General features: G+C 53.7%; 3 protein-coding genes across 14 annotated transcripts in view; 2 read left to right on the top strand and 1 right to left on the bottom strand.

Moving 5' to 3' along the window:
• Positions 1-10,167, top strand: part of DLEC1 (DLEC1 cilia and flagella associated protein) — an 81,486-nt gene extending 71,319 nt beyond the window's left edge. For 6 of the 8 annotated variants that reach the window (XM_035726778.1, XM_035726785.1, XM_035726781.1 and 3 more), the window contains 3 exons: positions 769-922; positions 1,137-1,260; positions 1,340-1,587. In XM_035726778.1, coding sequence (XP_035582671.1) covers positions 769-922; positions 1,137-1,260; positions 1,340-1,463 — 402 coding nt within the window. In that variant the 3' untranslated portion in view covers positions 1,464-1,587. Of the gene's footprint in view, positions 1-18; positions 923-1,136; positions 1,261-1,339; positions 1,588-8,518 lie in introns of those variants that run through there. The other 2 variants (XM_027582926.2, XM_035726788.1) reach the window with 2 other exon arrangements.
• On the bottom strand, positions 1,679-11,757 carry ACAA1 (acetyl-CoA acyltransferase 1). The gene is made up of 12 exons (XM_027582929.2): positions 11,485-11,757; positions 11,195-11,288; positions 10,184-10,241; positions 7,850-7,929; positions 7,519-7,561; positions 5,441-5,539; positions 4,401-4,481; positions 3,039-3,229; positions 2,716-2,895; positions 2,410-2,465; positions 2,150-2,295; positions 1,679-1,919 (listed from the first exon to the last, which is right to left on the bottom strand). The coding sequence occupies exons 1-12, from the start codon at positions 11,659-11,661 to the stop codon at positions 1,844-1,846; spliced, it is 1,281 nt and encodes a 426-aa protein (XP_027438730.1). The 5' UTR covers positions 11,662-11,757; the 3' UTR covers positions 1,679-1,843.
• A 1,890-nt stretch (positions 11,758-13,647) lies between these two features.
• MYD88 (MYD88 innate immune signal transduction adaptor) lies at positions 13,648-17,333 on the top strand. Of its 5 annotated transcripts, none has more exons than XM_035726802.1 (5): positions 13,649-14,061; positions 14,935-15,069; positions 15,489-15,678; positions 15,902-15,944; positions 16,215-16,379. In XM_035726802.1, the coding sequence occupies exons 1-5, from the start codon at positions 13,734-13,736 to the stop codon at positions 16,233-16,235; spliced, it is 717 nt and encodes a 238-aa protein (XP_035582695.1). In that variant the 5' UTR covers positions 13,649-13,733; the 3' UTR covers positions 16,236-16,379. The 5 variants fall into 5 exon arrangements, with proteins under 5 accessions (XP_027438734.1, XP_027438735.1, XP_035582695.1 ...); XM_027582932.2 differs by having other exon boundaries at positions 13,651-14,061; positions 15,489-15,650; positions 15,853-15,944; XM_027582931.2 differs by having other exon boundaries at positions 13,654-14,061; positions 15,489-15,669; positions 15,853-15,944; positions 16,215-17,333.
• The last annotated feature ends 5,501 nt before the right edge of the window (positions 17,334-22,834 follow it).

Raw genomic sequence — 22,834 nt, forward strand, 5'->3', positions numbered from 1 at the left:
CCGGCCTTCCGAAATCAGAGGAGCCCCAGGCCTCGCCCTGAGGGCCCGGTCTGCCCTGGAAGAGGCCTGTCCCTGAGGACACACGTGGAGAAATGAGGGTCATCCTTCCTTACCCAGCTCAGCTCAGAACCAGGTGAGGGGCCGTGGGGTGGGAAATAGGGAAGGCTTCCTGGAGGAGGTGCGCGGCACGTGAAGCCTCCCAGCTGGAAGGTACAGGTGAGGAACAGAAAGGAATAGCCTAAGGGCTGGATTCCAGGGAGGCCGTAAGGAAGAATCCGTTTGTGACCAGGCAGGTCCTCCAGCTTGGTCCTTGGGCAGCTGCTGGGGCCCAGGGGCGGGAAGGCTGAGCTGATGAGGTGTGTATGGCGGTGCCTGAGGCTGTTGTGGGGGGACCTCCAGGAGCGAGGACGGGTCCGCACACAGGTGGGGCCTGAGGCCAAGGGAAGAGGTGAGATGGCCCAGAGCCCAGGAGGGGCAGAGGGCTGGGCCTTGGGACCCCAGGGGCTGGGGGAGGAGGGGGAGGGCAGCCTGACCAGGGAGCAGAAACCACCGAGCTTGATCAGGGCAGGGGGAGGGGCGGCGGAGGGAGAGCAGATGGCGTCTTTGGGAGCCTTTACCGGCGCAGACCCCCACCGGCCGTGGTTTTAGAGGCCGGCGCCAGCCCCCTACCACTCGCTGTGGTGCTGCCCATGTGTTCCTCCGAAGCTTCGGGACTTGGGGTCAGCAGGAGGGCACGAGGGCCCCACACTGCAGGCTCTGTGCCCCTAGGTGGTGCCCCTGAGGGCCACGGTGGCCGTGCCCGAGCTGCAGCTCTCCACCAGCTGGGTGGACTTCGGGACCTGCTTTGTGAACCAGGGACAGGTCCGGGAGGTCTACCTCATGAACCTGAGCGGCTGTCGGAGCTACTGGGCTGTGCTGATGGGTAGGTGGTACCTGCGCACCACTTCCCCCGCAGGCCGGCACCACCTGGGGGTTGCCACAGATGGTCGGTTCCCAAATCCCATGTGACCCCAGGGTGCCTCGCCCCGTGGCACCGGGCCGGACCAGAGGTGCGCACCTGAGCGGCGGGGCAGGGACTCGCCAGGGCGGCGCACGGGGCTGCCTATGCTCGAGCGTGCTCCCTTCCCTCGGTGCAGGCCAGCAGGAGCCGGACAAAGACCCTGTGGCCTTCAGGGTATCTCCAAACAGTGGGCTGCTGGAGGCACGACTGGTCAATGCCCCCCCAAATACCATCACCCTCCAGGTTTTCTTCACTGCCAGGTACTAGCCTCTCCCAGCCTTGCCCACAGTCCAGAGCCCCCTTCCTAACCCCAATAGGTGACCGCCCCCAACCCCACAGGAGCAGTGAGCTGTATGCGTCCACGCTGGTGGTGGAAGGTGTGCTTGGTGAGAAGGCCTGCACCCTGCGGCTCCGGGGCCAAGGCTCTTATGACGAGAAATATGTGTCACCCCACCAGCTCTGAGGCTCTACCCTCAGCCCCCCAGCTTTGCAAATAAACCATGACCTAGAGCTAAGGACCAGGTTTGCTGGGCAGGGGTGCACGCCGGAGGACCCCCCAAGCAGCTCCGGGGAGGGAAGGGACTCCCTGGGAGGGCAGTGCCCTCAGCACACAGCTGGGCTAGAGGCAAGACCCCTGACGGCCAGAACTGGCCCTTGGGAAACACCACAGCCACCAAGATGAGAATACATATTTATTGTCCGCTGCACTCCTCACCTCCAGGACCCACACGGTGGCCTGGGTGACCTGGCAGAAGGCAGGCCCATACTGTGTCACCAGTGCTCACGTTCATCACGGTGCCGCCTCCACCACCACCACCAGGGCAGAACTAGGTGGGACCTTCCTTAGTTTCCGGGGTATTCAAAGACAGCAGCGGCTCCCATCCCGGTCCCGATGCACATGGACACTACCCCGTATGCCCTGGGGAAGCAAGATTATGTTGGCTGGGCGAAGGCACCAAGGGCCAAGGCCTCACCACTGAGCTCTCCCCAGACTGCCCACTTGAGCCAACACACACGGTGGCAGGTACTTGCTGGAAGCCAGGGTGCTCTTCCCGCTGGCCCCCAGGGAAAACGGGGGTCACGGCCCTGTGTCCTCCATTCAGAGTGTGTGTGCATGTATGCCTGCCCCTCAGTACCCCAGCTGATTACCTCTTCCCACGGCGCTTCAGTTCATTGAGGAGTGTGATGACCTGTCGAGCTCCGGTGCAGCCCAATGGGTGGCCCAGGGCCACTGCACCCCCCAGAGGGTTCACCTTTTCGGCGGGGAGTCCTAGCTTCTCCACACAGTAGACGGCCTGGAAGGAGGCAGAGCATCAGCTACAGTTCCCTCCCCAACCCCTGTACCCAATGCCCACTGGCTCCAACTTGGCTATCCAAGGCCCAGGCAACACTGAGAAAGGAAGGCTCACCTGGCTTGCAAAGGCCTCATTGATCTCAAAGATGTCCACGTCATTCACCGTCAGCCCTTTGGGTCGGGGGAAAAGACCTGAGCTGACCCAGTGTCCCCATCCCAGGCATGGCCTAAAGGCTGCTTGGTGTGTCTAATCCACATGGGCAGGTGGGTCCCCAGCTGTGAGGTCAGGAAGGGCTTGGGGTACAGGGGCTGGCCTGACCCACCTTCACTCTGCAGCACTCACGTGACCACCCCCCACACCAGCACCAGCACGACAGGCAGGGGTGGGACACAGATGCAGATTGCGAAGGAACCACCTTACCTGCTTTTTGCAAAGCTACAGGGATGGCATAGGCAGGTCCAATGCCCATGATGTCAGGTGGGACTCCAACCACCGCATAGGACCTCAGGACCCCAAGGATGGGAAGGCCCAACTCTTCTGCCTTGGACCTCCGGGCCAGTAGGAGGGCAGCTGCCCCATCACTCACCTGACTAGAATTTCCTAGAGGCAAATCGTGCGGGTTAGGACGCATCAGGGCAGGGCGGAGGAGCTCCACCTGCACACCTTGCCTGGGGGCTCCAGGCTCCCAGAGAACAGCCCGCATGGACACTGCCCCTCCTGGCCCTCCCCTAGCCCAGTCTCACCAGCCGTGGTAGAGCCGCCCTTCTTGAAGGCAGGCTTCAGTTTGGCCAGGCCCTCCATGGTGGTGTTGGGGCGGATACCCTCATCCTGGGCCACGGTGATGCTCCTCTCGGTGCCCTTGTCATCTTGGACCGTGGTGGTCACAGGCACAATCTCAGCTTGGAAACAGCCCTTGCTCTGGGCTCTGGCTGCCCTGCCAGCACCATGGACAGCCAGGCTCAGGCTCCCTTGGGGTCCCTTCCTCCCAGGGGTCCCTTCCTTCCAGGGGTCTCTCCCACTGCCTCTACCACCCCTGCCCACTGGGGCAGACAAGCTCAGGCTGCTAAACATGGGGACACGCTCGCCTCAGGGGAGCTGAGGGCCCCTCTTCCCCAGCCTGGGAGTGGGAGGCCTGAGGCCTTATGGGGCCTTCTTTGCCATCAGCCTCCTATCTTCAGATCCTGGCCAATCCCAACCTTGAAGGGCAAGGGGAGGTTTAGATGTGGTGCCTCCCCCTTTGAGCCCTTCACCCAAGAGGGACTGAGCCTGCTCGGTTCTCTGGGCCAAACTGAAGACAGAGCCCCAGGAATATTTGTGCTGGGTTCTACCAACTTGGCTCTTCTATCCCAATGGCTCAATTTCATCTGTTCCCCAGTTTCCACACATTTAAAATGACATACACTAAACTATGTAATGAATCTTAGTATTTAAACAGTACAAAAGCACAAAGTGTTTTTAGGGTGATCCTTGCGATCATATGCAAGATATCAGCGACCAGGGGTTTCCCCTGGGGAAGATTCCACAGTTTTCACCAAGTTTCCAAATGCTTCCTTGACCCCAAGTGCCTATGAACCACTGCCTCAGAGAAGCCCACTCCCTTCTTTTGCTGTCACCTCTGGGCACCTGGGGCTTGTCGACCTCAGCCTGCCCCTGCCCAGAGGCCTGAGCTCCTGGGGGTCTTCTGATGCTACCCCAGACCCAGGAGTGGTCCAGAAGCTGGGATGCCAGGGTCCCCAGCAGTGCAGGCCCTATAACCCAGGCTATCTAGAGAAGCCTATGGCTGCCATGTCGAATCACCAAACCACAGACAATCAGAGCAGAGTCCTGGCCCTCGTTAACACTCCTGATGAATAGATGGGGAAACTGAAGCCCAGCTAGGGAGAGACTCAGGGTGAGTAGACAGTAAAAGGACACAGAAGAGCTACCAACGCACTTCCAGCACGTCCTGGTCCCTGCCCACCTCTCCCTCCTGGCAGGTACTAGGCTTGGAAACCACTCGCTGCCCAGCTGTAGCCAAAGGGCAGCTCCACCTGAGGCCACTTAACCTAGCCTCAAAACCTCACTCTCTAGCCCCTTATGCACTCCCCATCCCAAACAGCACTCACTTCTGCTGGGAAGCCAGGGCAAATGTATCCTGCTTCTCCCGCGAAATGCCGAACTGCTCAGCTACGTTCTCCGAAGTTATCCTAAAACAAAACCAGCACACCGTGGGGACGTGCCCAGCAGCCTGGGGGCCTGGGCCGGGCCGCAGAGCTCTGCTTGCAACTCTGGGTCCCTGCGGCAGTAGGCAGGGGAGGACAGGAGGGCCGGGCCACGCCATGGAGACAGAAGATGACTCTGGGTGGAGTGTGGGGGCATAGGGAGGGAGGCAGCAGGGCTGGCCGGACCCCAAGAAGCTTGTACACCAGAAAGGCCAGCCCAGCAGAGGGGCAGATGAGGGAACAGGTGGGGACACGAACGGGTTACCCTTCACCAGCTTCTCCTATGCCTTGAGGAAAGCTGCTCTCGGGCGCGGGGGAGAAAGCCCCACCCCTCCAGGCTTCCTGCTCACTGTGACCAGAGCCAGCCCTCACCCTGGGGACCCACAGCCGCAGCTGGACCTTCCCACCTGGGCTTCTAGCTTTAGGGACTTCCCTGGGAGGTGGGGTCACTGGATGTGGATGCAGCCAGGGCACTAGCCCTGTCTTGAGCCTCAAATCTCACCTTCAGGGGAGCCATGACTCCCTGCTTACGAACCTGGGGGGGATGGCCCAGAGGCTCAGCGACGTTGGCTGCAGAGCTAAGGTGCCGAGCAAATGCAAGGCACTGTGATGTTGCATCTGACAGGACCCAAGCCCCCTCACCAGTGTGTTCCAACTCAAAGCCCTTCCACTGGAAGGTCCTAGGCCTCCAAGACTTTGGCATGCAGCTGCCATCGTTCCTGGTGTGACTGGCCCCTCAGGGTGGGAGTGACAGGCTGGGCCATGACTGGAAACCCAGAGGCACAGAGGCCCTGGAGGCCTCAGGAATGGGAAGTCAGGGGCAGCAAGTCCCATCCCCATGGCCCAGCAAAGCAGAACAAGCCCGAAGGCAGGAGGCCACCAGATGATCCAAGTCTGTGTGCGCCTGCTGCAGGCCACGAAGGGAGCTGAGGGGGCACACTCACCCCATAGGAATCAGGCAATCTCTGGCCTTCTCCTTCTCCACCAAGCGCGAAGTGATATTTCCCGGGTTTCCCCTGTCAGCCAGGGACATGGACTCCACCCTGAGGAGGCAGCAGAGGAGGTGGTCACTCTCAGGACCCCTCCAGGGATAGCTATGGCTCTGGGAAGTGCTGGGAAATAGCCAGGGGGCCCTGGGAACCCCGGGCAGGGCCCTGGCCAGCAAGGCAGAGCGCTGCATGGCCCACACCCCCAGGCAGGCTACGCTTCCCTGTAACACAGATGCTCCCGCAGCCGGCCAGTCCACAGCTCCCAAGGAAAGCCGCCTAGTGCAGGCCACGACCAGGCAGCCGGGCTGCGCCCTCAGGCGCCACAGGTTCAGAGGGCAGAAGAGCCAAGTATTCTAAAAGCCACCGATCAAAGGGCCTCTGACCTGCACTGACCAGGAGGTGCTAGGAGCTCAGAGGAAGGCAAGATCTCAGTTTAGACCGGTCAAACAGGCCTACAAGGGCTGGGGGTGGGGGACGGGACCTGGGTGGTGGAGTCGGTTAAGCGTCCAACTCTTGGTCTTGGCTCAGGTCTGATCTCAGGGTCGTGAGATCGAGCCCCAAGTCCAGCACCAAGCTCAGTGCAGAGTCTGCTTGGGTTTCTCTCTCGCTCTCCCTCTGCCCCCCTAGCCCCTGGCTCGGGCACGCATGCTTTCTCTCTCTCAAATAAATAAAGCTTAGAAAAAAAGGCCCTCATGGAGATGCAGGTACATAGGGCCTCAAGGGGTAACATGTAACTTCGAATGCTTTTCACATGCCCTGTGCTATTTGATAATCTTTTCAGATATTAGAAAGCTTTCAACATCAGTCACATGACATATGTCCCAGAGTGGTCCTGTTATTACTGTATTTAATATTATCAACTTCAACAGAACTGAGGTAGTTATCCCCATTTTATAGACGAGGACACTGAGGCCCAGAGAGCTGAGTAACTTGTCCACAGTCACTCGGCAGGGATCCAAATTTAGGTGTCTGGCCCCAGAGCCCATTCTCAACCAGGATGCCCTGGGCATGATCAAAGCCTATGGGGGACAATCTTGGCCCAGACCCTCAATACTCTAGAAACATAGTCTTTAACCTGCCTGGGATGGCCTCTAAAGAACTCATGAAGACTCCAACCTTCTCCTCAAGTTACCCACACCTGTCCCTCCCCCAGTAAGATAGAGGACCATGAAAGAAATCAAAGGACAGACTGGCAGTGGCCCTTGCCTGGCCGAAGGCTCTACAGTGTGGTCTCTGGCTTTATTTACAAGCGCAGACAACCAGTGCCAGGCAGCACAGCCCCGAGGCGGCCCAACAACACTCCAATCAAATGCTACAAAGAGGAAATGCAAGAGAGAATGTGTCAAAGTCCTGGGGCTGCTCGCCTTCCAGAGCCCACCAGAGCCCTGGCTTTGCCTGCCTCTCCATACCAGATGCCTACCCCAGACTGGGCCCCAGGGCCCTTCCCCTCCCTGGAGGCACTGCCTAGTATGCCTTCTGTGGCTCCAGGTGCTACAGCCAAAGACACAGCCGCAGCTGACAGTGACCAAACCACCGCAGATCTGACCATGCTCCTCGGAGCCGGCAGGCAGCTGCAAGTTTCTACCTTGGTACCAAGGAGGGAGTCAAGGGGACTGACAGCCTCATAAAATGAACGACTAGTCATATAGTAGGCAACTGCTACTGGCTTTAGGGAACCAAAACCGCAACATCTCTCTCAATAGCATCATAAATCAACAAGGGCCACACAAAGAAACCCAAGGGCTATACTTTCTCAAAATACTTGCATTTTCCAGTCTGACAAATTTCCAAGAAAGCAAGCTTTTAAAAGTCAGTTCCCTTTTCCCACTAGTGCTGAGAGGTGTGAGCAATTCCTGAGCACCCAGAGCTGGGGCCTTACTTCTAAGCTGAATTTGTAGGAACCTACTCCCAGCCATCTGCCTAAAAGGGCCAGGGGAGAGTCCTGCAGTCGTGGCCTCTGAGAACTCAGGACGTGAAAATTAGTTTCATTATTAGAAGTTGATTAGTAAGCTCTGGCAGAAAGAAATTCTTACCCACAAGCCATGCCAATGTCATAAGACCCATTTCTGATGCCACCTGCAACAAAAGCATTTCATAAACATTCTTTTATCAGAGTCCATCTGTTCTGGAAACAGAGGAGCCTCTTCCCCACCTGGTCTCTAAATGTGACTCAGCCCCAGCCTCAGAGATGGTAAGACCCAGGTGTCTAAAATGGCTGGGTGCAGTGGCAAGGGGCTCTCCCAGAGAGTCCTCTCAGAAATCCCTATTGCCTGCCCAAAAGACAGTGACCTTGCTGACCCAAACCCAAGGAGCCAGGACCAAGGCCAGGCTGTAGCAGGGGGCACCCACCCCATCACAACTTACCAGCAATGTTGGCCACTGCTTGGAGCCCCGATGAACACTGTCTATTGACAGTGGATAAAGGCACGGTCTCTGGGATGTCACTAAAACAGAAAGGGAAACCACAATCAGCCCGCTCTCCTCTGCCAGGCTCTCAAGGAAAGCAGGCCTATGCTCCTGGTCAGTAGGACTGTCCCATCAAGGGGTGCAAAACCAGGGGAACAAACCAACAGCCCTGTCGCCACTCCAGGCCAGATCCATACTGGGCAGACCCCATCTCTGCAGGTACTTGCTCCCTAGGGCCCCACAAACACATGCTCTTTCCTCCTGTGATTCTCCTCAACCAAGGTCAAGAACAACCCAAAGGCAAGGAAAACTGGTTGGGCTACAGGGATCCTTCTTTCTCTCCCTTTGAAGATTAAAAAAAAAAAAAGGAAAACTATATATCCATTTCCTCCAAACAAATAGAGAACAGGATCTGTTGCTGGGACAGAGAACCAGGGCAAATAAAATAAAATAAAAAAATGAATGAATGTCTCAAGCATGAGGCCAGAAACCATCAGCCTTACCAGTAACTATATACCTAACCCTTTATGTTCCCAGTCTCTCTGGAAGGTCTGTTCCCAGCTGGACAAAGAACCCTTGATGGGTACCAAGCATTCTAACATCCCTTGTTTGGGTGTGTTCCCCTAGGTTTCCACACTGCTCCCAGTCCTAGAAGCTGATGGGGCTGTCCCTCCTGATGTAACCTGCCCTGACCAAGGGTACTAAACCCTGGGAAAATCTCCAGGCCCGCCTCAGACCCATGGACTCAGAACTTCAGGGGGTGACTGTGCTCTGGTGATGCTCTGGTGTGCAGCCAGGGTCAGCAACCTGTGAGCTAGTGCCCAGGCCAGGCTCTGCTGAGAGCCTCTCAGGTGGGTAGCCTCCTAGGCCCATGCAGCCTATGTAACCCTTCCCAGGTCTCCTAATTCCTTACCAGCTAGTTACTACCTAGTTACCACCTCTTCACCCAATCTACCAGCTGTTCACTAAACACCTGCTCAATACAAAGCACCACCTGAGGAATACTGACATGCCCTAGAGGATGGCTGACCAACACAAAGAAAATGAATCAGCTAGCAGAGACTGAAATAACAGTGCAGAGAGAGGAGGTAGGGAGAGCACTCCAAGGGGACAGAATGACCAGCCCAGGGAAGACAGTGGGCAGACAGGCGGGCTGAAAGAGGAAAAGTCAAGAGGCGCCTGGGTGGCTCAGTCGTTAAGCGTCTGCCTTCAGCTCAGGTCATGATCCCAGGGTCCTGGGATCAAGCCCTACATCGGGGCTCCCTGCTCCGTGGGGAGCCTGCTTCTCCCTCTCCCACTCCCACTACCCCTGCTTGTGTTCCCTCTCTCGCTGTCTCTCTGTTAAATAAATAAATAAAAATCTTAAAAAAAAAAAAGAGGAAAAGTCAAGGCAAATGAATAGCTGGGAGATAAGGCTGGATGGTAAGTCCGGAGTCAGATAGAGGGAATCCTTGAACTCCACGCTAAGCAGTCCAAACCTATCCTAGGCCCTAGAGGTTTTGTCAATTTTCCTGTTCCTTCACTGGCTAAGGTTCCTATTATTTCTTTTCCAGGTAGTAGGGAGTGCAAATTTAAGTGGTTCTTAAATCTACACATGACAATAATTTAAGCACTCCTCCCTTGTCTTGGGACAGCAAGTGGTGAGGGGCAAGTTTCCCAGGGCCCCTCCTGCGCTACCCCTCACCCCAGGGTTCTGCCACATCGCCAAGTCTCAGCTGATGTGCTATGCCTTGAAAGTCTCAGCTTGCTCAACTAGCTTTAAAAAGCTCAAAGTCACTCTTCAGTATGCCTTTCTGGTTACCTGGCAAAAAAAGGACAGAGTCCACACTTACAAAGACAAAACAACAAGCTGACTTTAGCTAAATCATCAGGCCACAGAGAGCTTTTGCTCTAGTCTCAAAAGTCCTGTTGGTCCTGGTTCAGCGTCGATAATGCAACCTTCCTTCAAAGTAGGGCAAGGGCACCTGGCTGGCTCAATTGGTAGAGCATGCAACTCTTGATCTTGGGGTCCTGAGTTCAAGCCCCACACTGGGCATAGAGGTGAAAGAAAAGAAAAGAGAAAAGAGAAAGAAAAAGAAAAAGAAAAAAAAAGAAAAGAAAAGAAAAGAAAAAAAAGACAATGCCAAAGTAGGGGAAAGGTAGTGTCCACAAAAGCAGGGTGCCAAGGACCCTGGCTGCATCCAGGTCTGGCGTCCAACCTGATCCTCTTCCACTCATAAGCCGAGTTCCCTGGTGCCTGAGGTCTGCTCGAGTCAAACCGGCCAACACACAGCTAGAATTAGAGAAGTTTACCTCAGAAACTGAGCGATTCGGGCCATGATTGCTCCGGCCCCCGGCTGAAGCACATTTCCTGTGGACAACAAACCTTTATTCAGTGCCAGATAGTGTTCTAGACACTAAGGTACAGTTGTGAATAGTAGAAAGGGGACATTCCAGATCTTTCTTCAAGCTCCCAGCAGCCTCCCTTGGAGCTCTGGAATTTGAAGGAGCCCGTCATACAGCAGCTCGCCCCGGTCATACAATTAAACCCAGTCCCCAGGCGTTGCAAGCTCCCTTGACCTGCACCCTCCTTTCCCAAATCAATGCACAGAGGGCAGGAACGCTGCCTGCCTTTAAAGGAAAGATGGAAAGAAGACTGTAGCGCAAAGCTTGCAGTCAAACGAACTGGTCTTGTCAGGAAAATGAATTTCTGAAAACACACACCTGAGTGTCCTCAGCCAAACCCTGCTGGCATTTCAGACGTGGAACAGTGGTTCCCCACCTAAGGATGGCCCCTACTTGACAGGAGTCTGGCCCTGTTCTGTTGTTTCCAGGCTAGAGGAGTAGGGTTGGAGGTAAAGGGTTGGACTGAATGTCAAGGGGCCCTGATTCAGGTCCAATCTCTGCAGCAAATTTCCCAGGACCTATTGTCTCCATCTGTGAGGGCGAGTGGCTGAACTACATGGTTTTTGATGGTCCTTCTGTCCTGTGGTGGCACAGGCAGGATGGGTTTGAGAACCTTGACCCCTGTCTCCTACGGTGTCCGCAAACTCCTGTGCTTGGGTGTTAGAACGGCATGGAGATCGCTGCTTTCCATCATACTTCACAGGCAGAACGCAGTTGGGGAGGGGGCAGAAAGTGCCTGGAGGCAGGAGGGAAGGGTAGGACCTAGCCTTAGCCTCCGTGCACTGCATGGAGTCCCTTGACATTTCCCTCAGTGAAAGCACCTGGAAGATGCCTGGAGGGTGAGGAAGTGTTTGAGGACGGCTTTGGCCGGATGGAGCGGGAGGAGGACCAAGCCCAGGGCCTGGGCAGTGTGCTCACCCACGCAGATATCCCCCAGCTGGGCCGGGCTCAGCTTCACGTCCCGGAGAACCGCGGTCATGACGGCCGAGAGAAGCTCGTCAGGGGTGGTGTCCTGCAGCGGGAGGCGCGGCCACGGTGATCCCCCGCCAGCAGTGCACGGGGGTCCCGGGACCTCCGCTCCCCCACCCCACCCGAGAGACACACAGGTCACAGCTCGGGCGCGGAGGCACCTTTGGCGCCGAGGGCCCAGACCCCAGCCCGCTCAGGCCCGCCGTCTCCTATCCGGCGCCGGGTCCCAGGGGCCTCACCTTGAAGCCGCCGCGGCCCCCTCGGCCAATGGCCGTGCGCCGCCCGTGCACCACCACCACGTCGTCGGCCGACACCCGCGGAGCGCCGCTCAAGCACGGCGCGGCCTGCGGCTCCGGCATCCCCCCAGAATGGGGGTGGCCCGTCAGGTGGCCTAGCACCACCTGCAGCCTCCGCATCGCGTGACACGGCCCAGTAGACCCTCCACCCACCACTCCGCCTGGAGCGGCGTAGACGCAACACAGACCTCCGCCCGCGCAGGCGCGGAACCCACAATGCCCTGGCGCTTTAACTCTGCTCAGAGCCCCGCCCCGAAGTCTCGCCCACCTCCCACCTCAGCCAACCAGAAGGGGTGGCTACACCTCAGGTCCCGCCCCCTGCTTCTAATCAAACCACTTAAAGCAGAGCTCTTGTTTTGATGGCGAATCTTTCCCCTCAAAGCCCCGCCTGCCGTAGCCCCTTCCAAAACCCCGCCCAGAAAGACGCGCAGGAAACCTTTACCCTCTCAGTCCTGCTTGTTTAAGAGTCCTCTCAGAGTCTCGTGTTTTTTGTTTTTTTTTTAAGATTTTATTTATTGGGGCGCCTCGGTGGCTCAGTCGGTTGAGCGTCTGCCTTTGGCTCAGGTCATGATCCCGGGGTCCTGGGATCGAGCCCAGCTTCCTGCTCAGTGGGGAGTCTGCTTCTCCCTCTGCCCCGCCTCTCCGTTTGTGCTCTCTCCCTCTTTCTCTCTCTCTCTCTCTCTCTCAAATAAATCATCTTTAAACAATTTTTACTTATTTGAGAGAGCGAGCCTGAGCGCATGAGCTGGGGGAGAGGGGGAGGGGGAGAATCTTAGACTCCAAAATGAGTACCATCCCCACTTGGGGTTTAGATCTGTAGGCGCTGAGATCTTGATCTAAGCTGAAACCAAGACTCAGAAGCTCAACCGACTAAGCCACCCAGGTGCTGCATAGCCCTTTCAGTATCTTGAAACAAAGTCCGCCATTGCCGGGGCTGTTTCCCCTATAACCCTGCCCACTGCAGGCTACCAAACCCAAGAAGAGGAGCCGGCCAGCACCACCCCCCAACCCGCCCGCCCACGGCTTCCTGCTTGGGAAGGAGGCAGGGACTCTTAATTCCTCTTACCCCCTTGTTAGTTTTCTCTGCGGTCTCCTGCATCTCAGCACTCAAGCTGAGGATCTTAAATAATTCCCAGAGGCCCCAGACTCTTACCCCAACGTGCTTGCGCTCTCTTGGGAAGTCTTTTCGAGAACACAGAGGGAACTGGGGACTCTGGTGCAGCAAGAGAACAGACTGTATTAAGTTGCTGAGATGTGACAAACTCCCTATCCCTATTCATGCATTTATCAATTTTACAGTAGTTTGGGTTTAATTAGTGCCCACCTCCCACACTAGGCTGGGGTCTCCACCAAGGCAGGGAGGGGCTTGTATCCGGGGTGCCTGCAACAATGCTTGACACTTAGTAGGTGATCAATATCTATTCAATGGAAGACCAGAGCTCCTCAGGTCAGGACTGTGTTTCCCAACCTCCCGCCCCCCACAACTCTAAAGAGCAAGGCCAGGTGCCCCCTTGACTCCCAGTGGTAATGTGTTCCCTCGACCCCAGAGAGTGGTGGTACTGCGTTTCTCCTAGACACCAAAGGCCAGGGTGCCCTGTTACCCCCAACCCCAGAGGGGTTCCCACCTTTCAAAGGCAGGGCCATGGCATGCCTCAGACCTCAGAAGGGAGTATACCCTTTCCCACCTCACCTCTGGATTGTGCCTTCCCAAGAGATCCAGGGACGAGCATGGTGGGGGGGGTGATGTCTCCTCCTTTGCCCCCTCCCCGCCATCCTCAGTTCCCCCACACAAAGGATATGATTCTACCAGATCCCCCACAGAAAGGATGTGATTCTACCAGATAGATCCCAAAGAGCAAGGCCCCTATTTCCTACAACCCCCAAAGGAGGGTCGTGAGACGCCCCTCCCGCCCCCGCACTAGACCCCGAAGGACGGGTCGGTGGGCCTCCACAGACCTCAATCGGCAGGCCCCCGGTTCCCATATCCCCTGTTGCCCCAGACCCCGAGAGCGGAGGTGGGGCATCCCCAACTTCACACAGCTGCCAGGGCTCCAGATTGAAGCGCAGGGCGGTGCTTCTCGGAAACAGAAACCGGCGGGGCGGGGCCGGGGGCGGGGGTGGCGGTAAAGGAAGGAGGAAGCGCCGACAGGCAACGCAACTCCACCGCGCTGGGGCTCCGGGGGTATCCCACCATGGCTGCAGAAGTCTCCCGCGCGGAGTCCGCGTCCCCCGCCTGCTCCACGTCCTCCCTGCCCCTGGCTGCTCTCAACGTGCGAGTGCGGAGCCGCCTGTCGCTGTTCCTGAACGTGCGGACGCAGGTGGCGGCCGATTGGACCGCGCTGGCCGAGGAGATGGGCTTCGAGTACTTGGAGATCCGGCATCTGGAGATGCAAGCCGACCCCACCGGCAAGCTGCTGGACTACTGGCAAGGACGCCCTGGCGCCTCGGTGGGCCGCCTGCTTGAGCTGCTCACCAAGCTGGGCCGCGAGGACGTGTTGGTGGACCTGGGGCCCAGCATCGGTGAGGACACGCGCTTCCGGGCCTCATAACTAGGGGGATGAGGGAGCTGACCTTCACCAGCCTCAGCATCTAACCTCCCCTGGAGAGGCCCTCTTTTAATGCCTGGGGTGGGGTGGGGACGCTGGAGGCAGCTTGCAGAGGTGGTACCGCTGTGTGAGACCAATTCCCTCTTTCAGTGGGGTGATAGGAACTGGAGAAAAGGAGGTGAAGGCTGGAGAGAGGCAGAGAACATAGGGAAACATCTTAGGCAAAGGCTTTCATGTAGGGCCAGGAGTCAGAATCGGGGTCCTTTGTGGGGGAGTTAGGACTGCTTCGGGTAGAGCAACAGGGCAGGTGAGGGACTGAAAGCTGACAGTTATGGAAACCTCATGTCCCTGGGAAAATGCAGCCCTTCCTGCCCCTTGCTGACACATAATATGCATGCATAGGTGTAGGAACAGTGGCTCACAGATGACGCATCTTGCTTGGTTGGGGCCTCAGCCCTCACTGCACATAACCACTGGGTCTCCTGAGCCGTTCTTGCATGCCCAGTCCCTTGCTCCCATCAACCGTGGGTCCTGGAAGAAGCACACCTTGGGTTCTGTTCTCAGGAGTTCTAGGAAGGAGGGCCAGGACAAAGGGACAGAAAGACACAAGCCTGACCATGATGACTTCCCAGATGACCAGAACAGCAACGACATCCCTTTGGGATGGTCAAAAGCCAGATGGGAATGCAACTGTTCAGAGATGTTGAACTGTGGATGGCACCAGAGTGCTGGAAAAGGCCTGGAGCACAACATAGTTAAGGGAGTGGGACAAGGGCTGGATCCTAACCGTAGGTAGAGGCATGGGACAAACTGAGGGAGCCTACCACACCTTGTCTCTTCTCCACAGAGGAGGACTGCCAAAAGTATATTCTGAAACAGCAGCAGGAGGAGTCTGAGAAGCCCTTACAGGTGCCTGCTGTAGACAGCAGTGACCCACGGACACCAGAGCGGGGGGGCATCACCATGCTTGATGACCCCTTGGGTAAGGATCCAATATTGCTCCCCAGGTGTGACAGGTGGGTCATAAGATACTGTACTGTATTAAGAGCATAGATTTTGAAAGCAGGTGGGCTGTGGCCCCTTGGGCAAGTCACTTAATCTCTCTGATTGATCTCCCCATTTTCTCACCTAAGAGATGGTAATAATAATAATCCTACCCCTGAGTTGGTATGAGACTCATGAAATGATGTGTCTGTCTCGTGGTCAACCCAGGTCTTGGCCCGCAGAGGGGGGAGGGTGGGGGGAGAGACACTCATCTTCCCTCTCCTAAGAAGGGCACTTTCTCTTAGTGTCATCTCAGGATTGGTGTAGGGTTCAAGACCAGGGTCACCTAGCCTGGGGGTTCCTGCCTGGGCTCCTCCCCTGTAGAGCTTTGACATCACCCTTGTGCTCTGCACCCAGGGCAAATGCCCGAGCGTTTTGATGCCTTCATCTGCTACTGCCCCAGCGATATCCAGTTTGTTCAGGAGATGATCCGGCAGCTGGAACAGACAGACTATCGGCTGAAGTTGTGTGTGTCCGATCGTGATGTCCTGCCTGGCACCTGTGTCTGGTCCATTGCCAGTGAGCTCATTGAGAAGAGGTTGGCTAAGTGGCCAAGGGGCAAGCGGGTGGCTACATAAAGCCCTGCCCAAGAGATCCAGATGCTGGGATTCTCCTAGCCGGGCCCCGTCTAGCCTGGGCACAGTGGACTCCTGAGTCTGTCCCCGGGGGGTATGCTGAACTAGGTTGCCACAGTGGCTGCAGTCTGCCCACTATCCCCTAGGTGCCGCCGGATGGTGGTGGTTGTCTCTGATGATTATCTGCAAAGCAAGGAATGTGACTTCCAGACTAAGTTCGCGCTCAGCCTCTCTCCAGGTAAGCACTGCCTTTGCCACAGAGGAGTGGGTGGGCAGGGCCTCAGGAGGCCATTGGTCCCTCACCCAGGGCCCTGGATGCAGCACTGAGGAACTCCTATAGGTTTCTGCACACCTGAGTGTGCGTGCACACAAGTGCCCTCTGAGTGGGTGAATGTGTGCTGGCGTGCTTAGTTGGGGGAAGGGCTGTTGTTAACCCCTGGGCGGAGGACTGATCCCCCCCACTCGGGGGTGAGGACCTCGTGCCAGCTCGGAACTCCTTGGCTTGCAGGTGCCCATCAGAAGCGATTGATCCCCATCAAGTACAAGGCAATGAAGAAAGAGTTCCCCAGCATCTTGCGGTTCATCACCGTCTGCGACTACACCAACCCCTGCACCAAGTCCTGGTTCTGGACTCGCCTCGCCAAGGCCCTGTCCCTGCCCTGAAGACTGCCGTGGGCCCCTGGGTGTGTGTGCATCTCTCTGTCTGCCCGTACGTGTACTTCTGCCCCTGCTTCCTCCTGCAATTGTAGGGGTAATCTGTGCTCCACTTGCCTCTCAATTCCTGGACATGCCGACTCCACAGACACATCTGTAGCCACCATACATAGCTGTGGATGTTGCATCTCATGTCCTGCACGGAACCAGTGGCTGGAAGTGGCACGTCCGCGGGCTGGGTTATCAGCCAAGACAGTGAAATCCAGAGCCAGCTGGCACTAAGAGGACCAGCGGAACCAGCCCTGACCTGTCCACACATCTTAGGCCTCAGTTTCTCCACCTGAGAACTAAGTAGGGTGGGGAGAACTGGCAGTAGCTGTGTTTGAATCACTATCAAGGGGGCTTAACCTTGGACAGAGGTGGGACACACATATTCCTTTTCTCTTTTTTTTCCCTCTTCATTGAAACCTAACTCTGGAAAGAACCCAATATGCCAGCACTCGTGGCTTCAGTGAAGCACAGAGCAAGAAAGAGAGCCACTTGAACTCGCAGAGCGAGTAAGCCGCAGACTTCCCTCCCAGGGGATTTGTATGCTAGTTATCTTCAAGCTCTCCCTGGGGGAGAAAATGGCATGGTCTCAGGTCTCTGTCCCAGGGCAGACCCCAGGACCCTAAATCTAATGGAAAAATGTGTCTTTGCTGCTCCACACCCAGCCAGGGCTAGGGCAAGGTACCTTTCCTCAGGGTCTTGGGACTGGAGGCCCCTCTCTTCATGATCTTGATGAAGCACTTAGCTAACTGTGCACTTATCCTCACTTTGATCTTGGGGATTATTTTTAAACAGTTTGAAAAAAAGTATCTTTCATACCTGTTTTGTATGCACTGTGAGAATTTCAGAGAGCTGAGATATGCCTATGTTTGTCCTTTCTCTTCTGTATCCTGGGTTTATAATAAAGAGTTCTATACTTTTGGAATAGCAGGTGTCACTTGTGTCTGGGAGTTGGGAGGCAGTAACCTGGGATAAAGCTCTCCTGGTAAGAGAAATTGGCCCATTGGGTAGGCTCCAGTGGGCTTGGGAGGGGCTTTCCTGAAGGCTGGGCCTCCTCCTCAGAGGTCCCAGGCCTCACCAGGGCTGCGGGCAGAACCAGGAATAGGGACCTCAGTTCCAGACTCTAGGGAGACTGCTCCCCTCCACCAAGCTTGGTCTTCCCTGGATTGTGTCACGTTTCTGGGTCCTCGCTTGGCCCTTCTAGGCTCCAGGGAAAGTCTGGAGAACTTACAGCCCACAGAACTCAGTTATCAATAATGGTCATCCTTAAGTATATCTGTGTTAATCCTGAAGTTTTGATCTATTTTTACTTTTATTTATTTAATTTTAAGATTTTTTTTTTTTTTTTTTTTTGAGGGGAGCCTGGGTGGCTGAGTCGGTTAAGCGTCTGCCTTCGGCTTGGGTCATGATCCCAGGGTCCTGGGATGGAGCCCTGCACGGGCTCCCTGCTCAGCGGGGAGCCTGCTTCTCCCTCGCCCTCTGCCCCTCCCCCTGCTTGTGCTCAATCTGTCGAATAAATAAAATCTTTAAAATATATATATATATATATATTTTTTTTTTTTTTGAGAGAGAGAGCGAGCATACATGTGTGGTGGGAGGGCAGAGGGAGAGGGTGAGAGAGAATCTCAAGGAGACTCCATGTCCAGCACGGAGCCCGACATGGGACTGAATCTTACAACCCTGAGATCATGACCTGAGCCAAAATCAAGAGTCGAACACTTAACCGACTGAGCCACCAGCCACCCCTAAAGATTTTATTTTTAAGTAATCTATACATCCAATGTGGGGCTTGAACTTACAACACTGACCGAGATCAAGAGTTGCATTCTCTACTGACTGAGCCAGTCAGGTGCCCTGGTTTTGATCTGTTTTCAAATAGAATGTCACTTTTTTTACTGTTCACTCAAGAAAATTTGGAAAATATATTATTTTTAAAAATCAGTGATAATTCTAATCCAAGAGATAACTCTAGTGATCTTTTAGAGTGCCCAGACATTATCAGTGACCATAGGTCTTCACTCAGTGGTCTTTCTGTTACCGTGTCCTGGCTCCTGAGCCTCCTGGATACTGGAGGCTCCCCAGCCTTGCCCCTGTGCCCTCAGGAACTCCTAGAAAGGCCCCGTGTATTCAGGGCAGCCCTGAGATAAGACTTCCTTCTCCAGTGTCCCCTGGGGAGCAGAGCCTCAGTGTGGTCCTGGAAGAGCCCCCCAGGATCCACCCTGCCATCTATGGCTAGGGGGAACAGTCTTTGAGTTGGCTCCTGGTCATGGGGTTGGGGGAGGGGGTCCTCCGGGTAACACCAGTAGAGTCATGGGAAACACTTCCATTCTTTCAGGCCAGGCTGGTGACCTGAACGTGCTCACTTCACTCCCATCTGATCCTCACACCTCTCCCACATTCCTTCCACCAATGCCCACTTCCCCACGGGCAGGTTCCCAGATACCAAGAAAGCTTCCTCTTCTCATTTTGGGTGTAGTCTTCTAGGAACCTTTGATTGAGAAACCCTCATTTTTCAATACGGGAAATTCACTGCTGAAATTATCAAAGGCAAAAGCAGAAAATTTTGGAGGGCAGCAGCAAAGTTAAAATACAAAACTGTAAGTCTACATGACTGTGAACCCGAATTCTGCCACAAGTTAATGACAGAGGGAAAACAACAGGGAGAGGGATTTCCTCCAGATTAGACAATAAAACATATATAATATAGGGTGACTATGTTGGATCCTTGTTCAAACAGATCAATTGTAAAAAGACATTCTTGGGTCACATAACTGATAGAGGTTAGTATCGAGAACTCTTGCAACTCAACAAAAAAGAAATATAACACAACTTAAAAATGGGCAAGGGACTTGAACATTTTTCCAAAGGAAATATACAAATGACTAGTAAATAGAGGAAAAGATGTTCAACATCACAAATCATTACAAAAATGCAAATTAAAACCACAACAAGGGGCACCTGGGTGGCTCAGTAGGTTAAGCAGCTGCTCTTGATTTTGGCTCGGGTCATGATCTCAGGGTCGTGAGACTGAGCCCCACGTTGGGTTCTGCACTGGGCATGGAGCCTGCTTAAGATTCTCTCTCCCCCTTTCCTTCTGCCCCTCCCCCTCATTCTCTCTCTTTCTCTCTCAAACACACACACACAAGATACCATATCACACCCATTAGGATGCCTACCATCAATAAAACAATGACAGAAAATAACAAGTATTGGCAAGGACATGGAAAAATTGGAGCCCTGTGCACTGCTGGTGGGAATGTAACATGGTGCGGTTGCTGTGGAAAATGGTTCTCAAAAAATTAAACACAGAAATACCGTATGATCCAGCAATTCCACTTCTGAATATATAACCAAAAGAACTGAAAGCAAGGTCTTGAAGAGAAAGTTGTATATTCATATTCATAGCAATGTTATTCCCAACAACCAAATTCTATAAGCAACCCTAATACCCCTTAACAGATGCATGCAGAATGTAGTACACACATACAATGGAATACTATTCATCCTTAAAAAGGAATGACATTCTAACACATGCTGCAGTATGAATGAACCTTGAGGACATTACACTAAGTGAAATAAGCTAGTTGCAAAAAAGACACATACTGTATAATTCCATTTATATGAGGTATCTAAAATAGCCCAATTTGGGGCACCTGGGTGGCTCAGTCGTTGAGCATCTGCCTTCGGCTCAGGTCATGGTCCCCGTGTCCTGGGATCGTGCCCCGCGTCGGGCTCCCTGCTCAGCGGGAAGCCTGCTTCTCCCTCTCCCCCTGCTTGTGTTCCCTCTCTCGCTGTCCCTCTCTCTCTCTGTCAAATAACTAAATAAAATCCTTAAAATAAAATAAATAAAACAGCCAAATTTATAGAGAGAAAATAGAATGGTGGTTTCCAGAGCATGAGGGGAGGAGAGAATGGAGAGTCATTGTTTAATAGGTACAAGGTTTCAGTTTTGCCCAAGGAAATATGTTCTGGAGATTGGCAGTATGACAATGTGAATGTACTTAACACTACTGAACTATATACTTAAAAAATAGTTAAGATGGTATGCTTTATGTCATGTGTATTTTACCTCTTAAAAAAAGACATTCTTGGGACAATGGGGGAAATTCGGGTATTAGATGATGCCAAAGAATGATCACTATTTTATTAAGATGTGATAATAGCATTGTGGTTACACAAGAAAATGTCCAAATTTGTTAAAGAGTCCAAATCTGAAGTATATTGGTATGAAATAAAAGATATCTGGGATTTGTTTTTATTTTATTTTTTTAAAGATTTTATTTATTTGAGTGAGAAAGCGAGCAAGCATGAGTGGGGGGATGGGCAGAGGCAGAGGCAGAAGCAGACTCCCCGCTGAGCAGGGAGCCGGATGCGGGACTTGATTCCAGGACCCTGAGATCATGACCTGAGCCGAAGGCAGACACTGAACCAACTGAGCCACTCAGGTGCCCCAGGGATTTGTTTTGAATACTTAAGTAAATTGAGAAAAAAATAATAAAGGATATATGAAGCAAATGTGACTATACAATAGTTATTAAATTCGTTCATATTTTCTATCCTTTTTTTTTTTTTTTTTTTTTTGAGGGACACAGCGAGAGGGAACACAAGCAGGGAGAGTGGCAGAGGGGGAAGCAGGCTTCGTGCGGAGCAGGGAGCCCAATGTGGGGCTCGATCCCAGGACCCCGGGATCATGACCTGAGCTGAAGGCAGATGCTTAACAACTGAGCCACCCAGGTGCCACCCATTTTTTCTATTCTTGTGTCTAAAATTTTTGATAATTAAAAAATGTGTTACATTTAAAAGTACAAGTGTTGTTGCTACTTCACTTGGACAGATGTCTCTCTTGCTGCATCTCCTTAAGCTAGGGTATTTTAAAATTGTTAATTAGGCATGACTGAAACAAATAATCATCTTATCTGGTTGGGGAAGTGGAGGGGAAATTTGATAATATATTTTCAGACGTGAAAATCTCATCTCTAACACTTGGTTCTGTAAAAATGACTCATTAATTTTGAAGCTTATAAATAGTATATCAAAAATATTTTAACTCAAAACATTTTTATCTTCAAAGGGACTTCCATGAATGCCATGGCATTTGAGTCAGAAGGACCAGACCCACTGATCTTGGACAAAGGGAGAAGGGCCATGGTTCCCTTTCAGCCACGCTGAAAGCCTTGCTTCGTGGCAAAGGGGGACCATGACTCTTCAGCCAAGCCAGGAAGACATGGATACAGTGCCTTCCGTCAACAATGCGGGAGCAGCCTCTTGGCGGGCCTCTGGCTGACGGAGAATTCTGAGTCGTGGGGCTGAGAAGTGGCAAGTGGTGGAAAACTGGAGTATGCCTGTTCAAACCAGTCTGGAATGATTTCAAATTCTAGAAGGTGAACTCAGAATCACAGAGCAGAACACATTGGGCCATTGTAATGGTAGGCGGGTGGATGAGGAGGGAGTTCACCATCAGTTCAGGGGAACTTTGTCCTTGCTGGCTGCTATATGCTAGATCATGCAGAATAAATGTTCTAAAAGGCCCTGGGAATTCTGGTCCTGAGGAAATATGGAGTAAACGCACGTCTCCCTATTCCCTCTGTTTAGTTAAAACAAACAAACAACCCTGGACTTCATATATAATAAAATAAAAAGGAGACTCTGAAAGGTGGAGAGAAGAAGACAGACTGGCTAGGGACCTGGGGCCCCACAGAATGACATGGTGGTGATTCCCAGGGTTTTCTTTGTGCCTTATATAGCTCAGACTGAGTACTGGAGAAGCCAGCAACCCAGAAACTAATTGGTACAGACCAAAAGGAAAAAAAAAAAAAAAAAAGGAGGGGGGAAGAAAAAGAAAAAAGGGCTTGCTCTCTCTAGCCAAAGGACTAGCAAGGGGCAGCATAGAAAGAAAACTTTTCGGGGCACCTGGGTGGCTCAGTTGGTTAAGCGTCTGCCTTTGGCTCAGGTCATGATCCCAGGGTCCTAGGATGGAGTCCCACGTCGGGCTCCTTGCTCAATGGGGAGCCTGCTACTCTCCACTGCTCGTGTTCTCTCTCTCTCTCAAACAAATCTTAAAAAAAGAAAGAAAAGTTTTAGATAATAACCACCCTACTCCAGCCACAAAAACTATAGAATAAACTGCAATACCACCTAGCCAAATGGGGACCTGAGACTTCTACTCCTACCTGCCGGGTGGTGTCAGAAGAGGTCTAGTGGAGAGTCAGGATTCTCACCACTGGCCCAGCAATGTGCTCCTCCACCACGTCTGTGGGGGCCACAGGGGAGCAGTACTGATGCCTCTCGCCCCGCCCCCCCCCCCCCCCCCCCCCAGCCAGCGTGATATCAGCAGAGGCTCAGTGGGCAATCTGGATTCCCACTCTGGCCCAGCAGTAATGAGGTACCCCCCATCCCCACTTCCCAGGATGTCAACAGAGGCTGAGT

The sequence above is a fragment of the Zalophus californianus genome, chromosome 1 (assembly GCF_009762305.2).
Source record: "Zalophus californianus isolate mZalCal1 chromosome 1, mZalCal1.pri.v2, whole genome shotgun sequence".
Taxonomy (NCBI): domain Eukaryota; kingdom Metazoa; phylum Chordata; class Mammalia; order Carnivora; family Otariidae; genus Zalophus; species Zalophus californianus.

Bases quoted from the DNA above. Each gene is read 5' to 3' on its own strand.
- MYD88 (XM_027582931.2), top strand. From the start codon at position 13,734: ATGGCTGCAGAAGTCTCCCGCGCGGAGTCCGCGTCCCCCGCCTGCTCC. The intron at 14,062-14,934 runs GTGAGGACACGC...TCTTCTCCACAG, and splicing joins GGACCTGGGGCCCAGCATCG to AGGAGGACTGCCAAAAGTAT. The intron at 15,670-15,852 runs GTTGGCTAAGTG...ACTATCCCCTAG, and splicing joins AGTGAGCTCATTGAGAAGAG to GTGCCGCCGGATGGTGGTGG.
- ACAA1 (XM_027582929.2), bottom strand. From the start codon at position 11,661: ATGCGGAGGCTGCAGGTGGTGCTAGGCCACCTGACGGGCCACCCCCAT. The intron at 4,482-5,440 runs GTGAGTGTGCCC...GTTTTGTTTTAG, and splicing joins GATTGCCTGATTCCTATGGG to GATAACTTCGGAGAACGTAG. The intron at 2,896-3,038 runs GTGAGACTGGGC...ATTTGCCTCTAG, and splicing joins GGGCGGCTCTACCACGGCTG to GAAATTCTAGTCAGGTGAGT.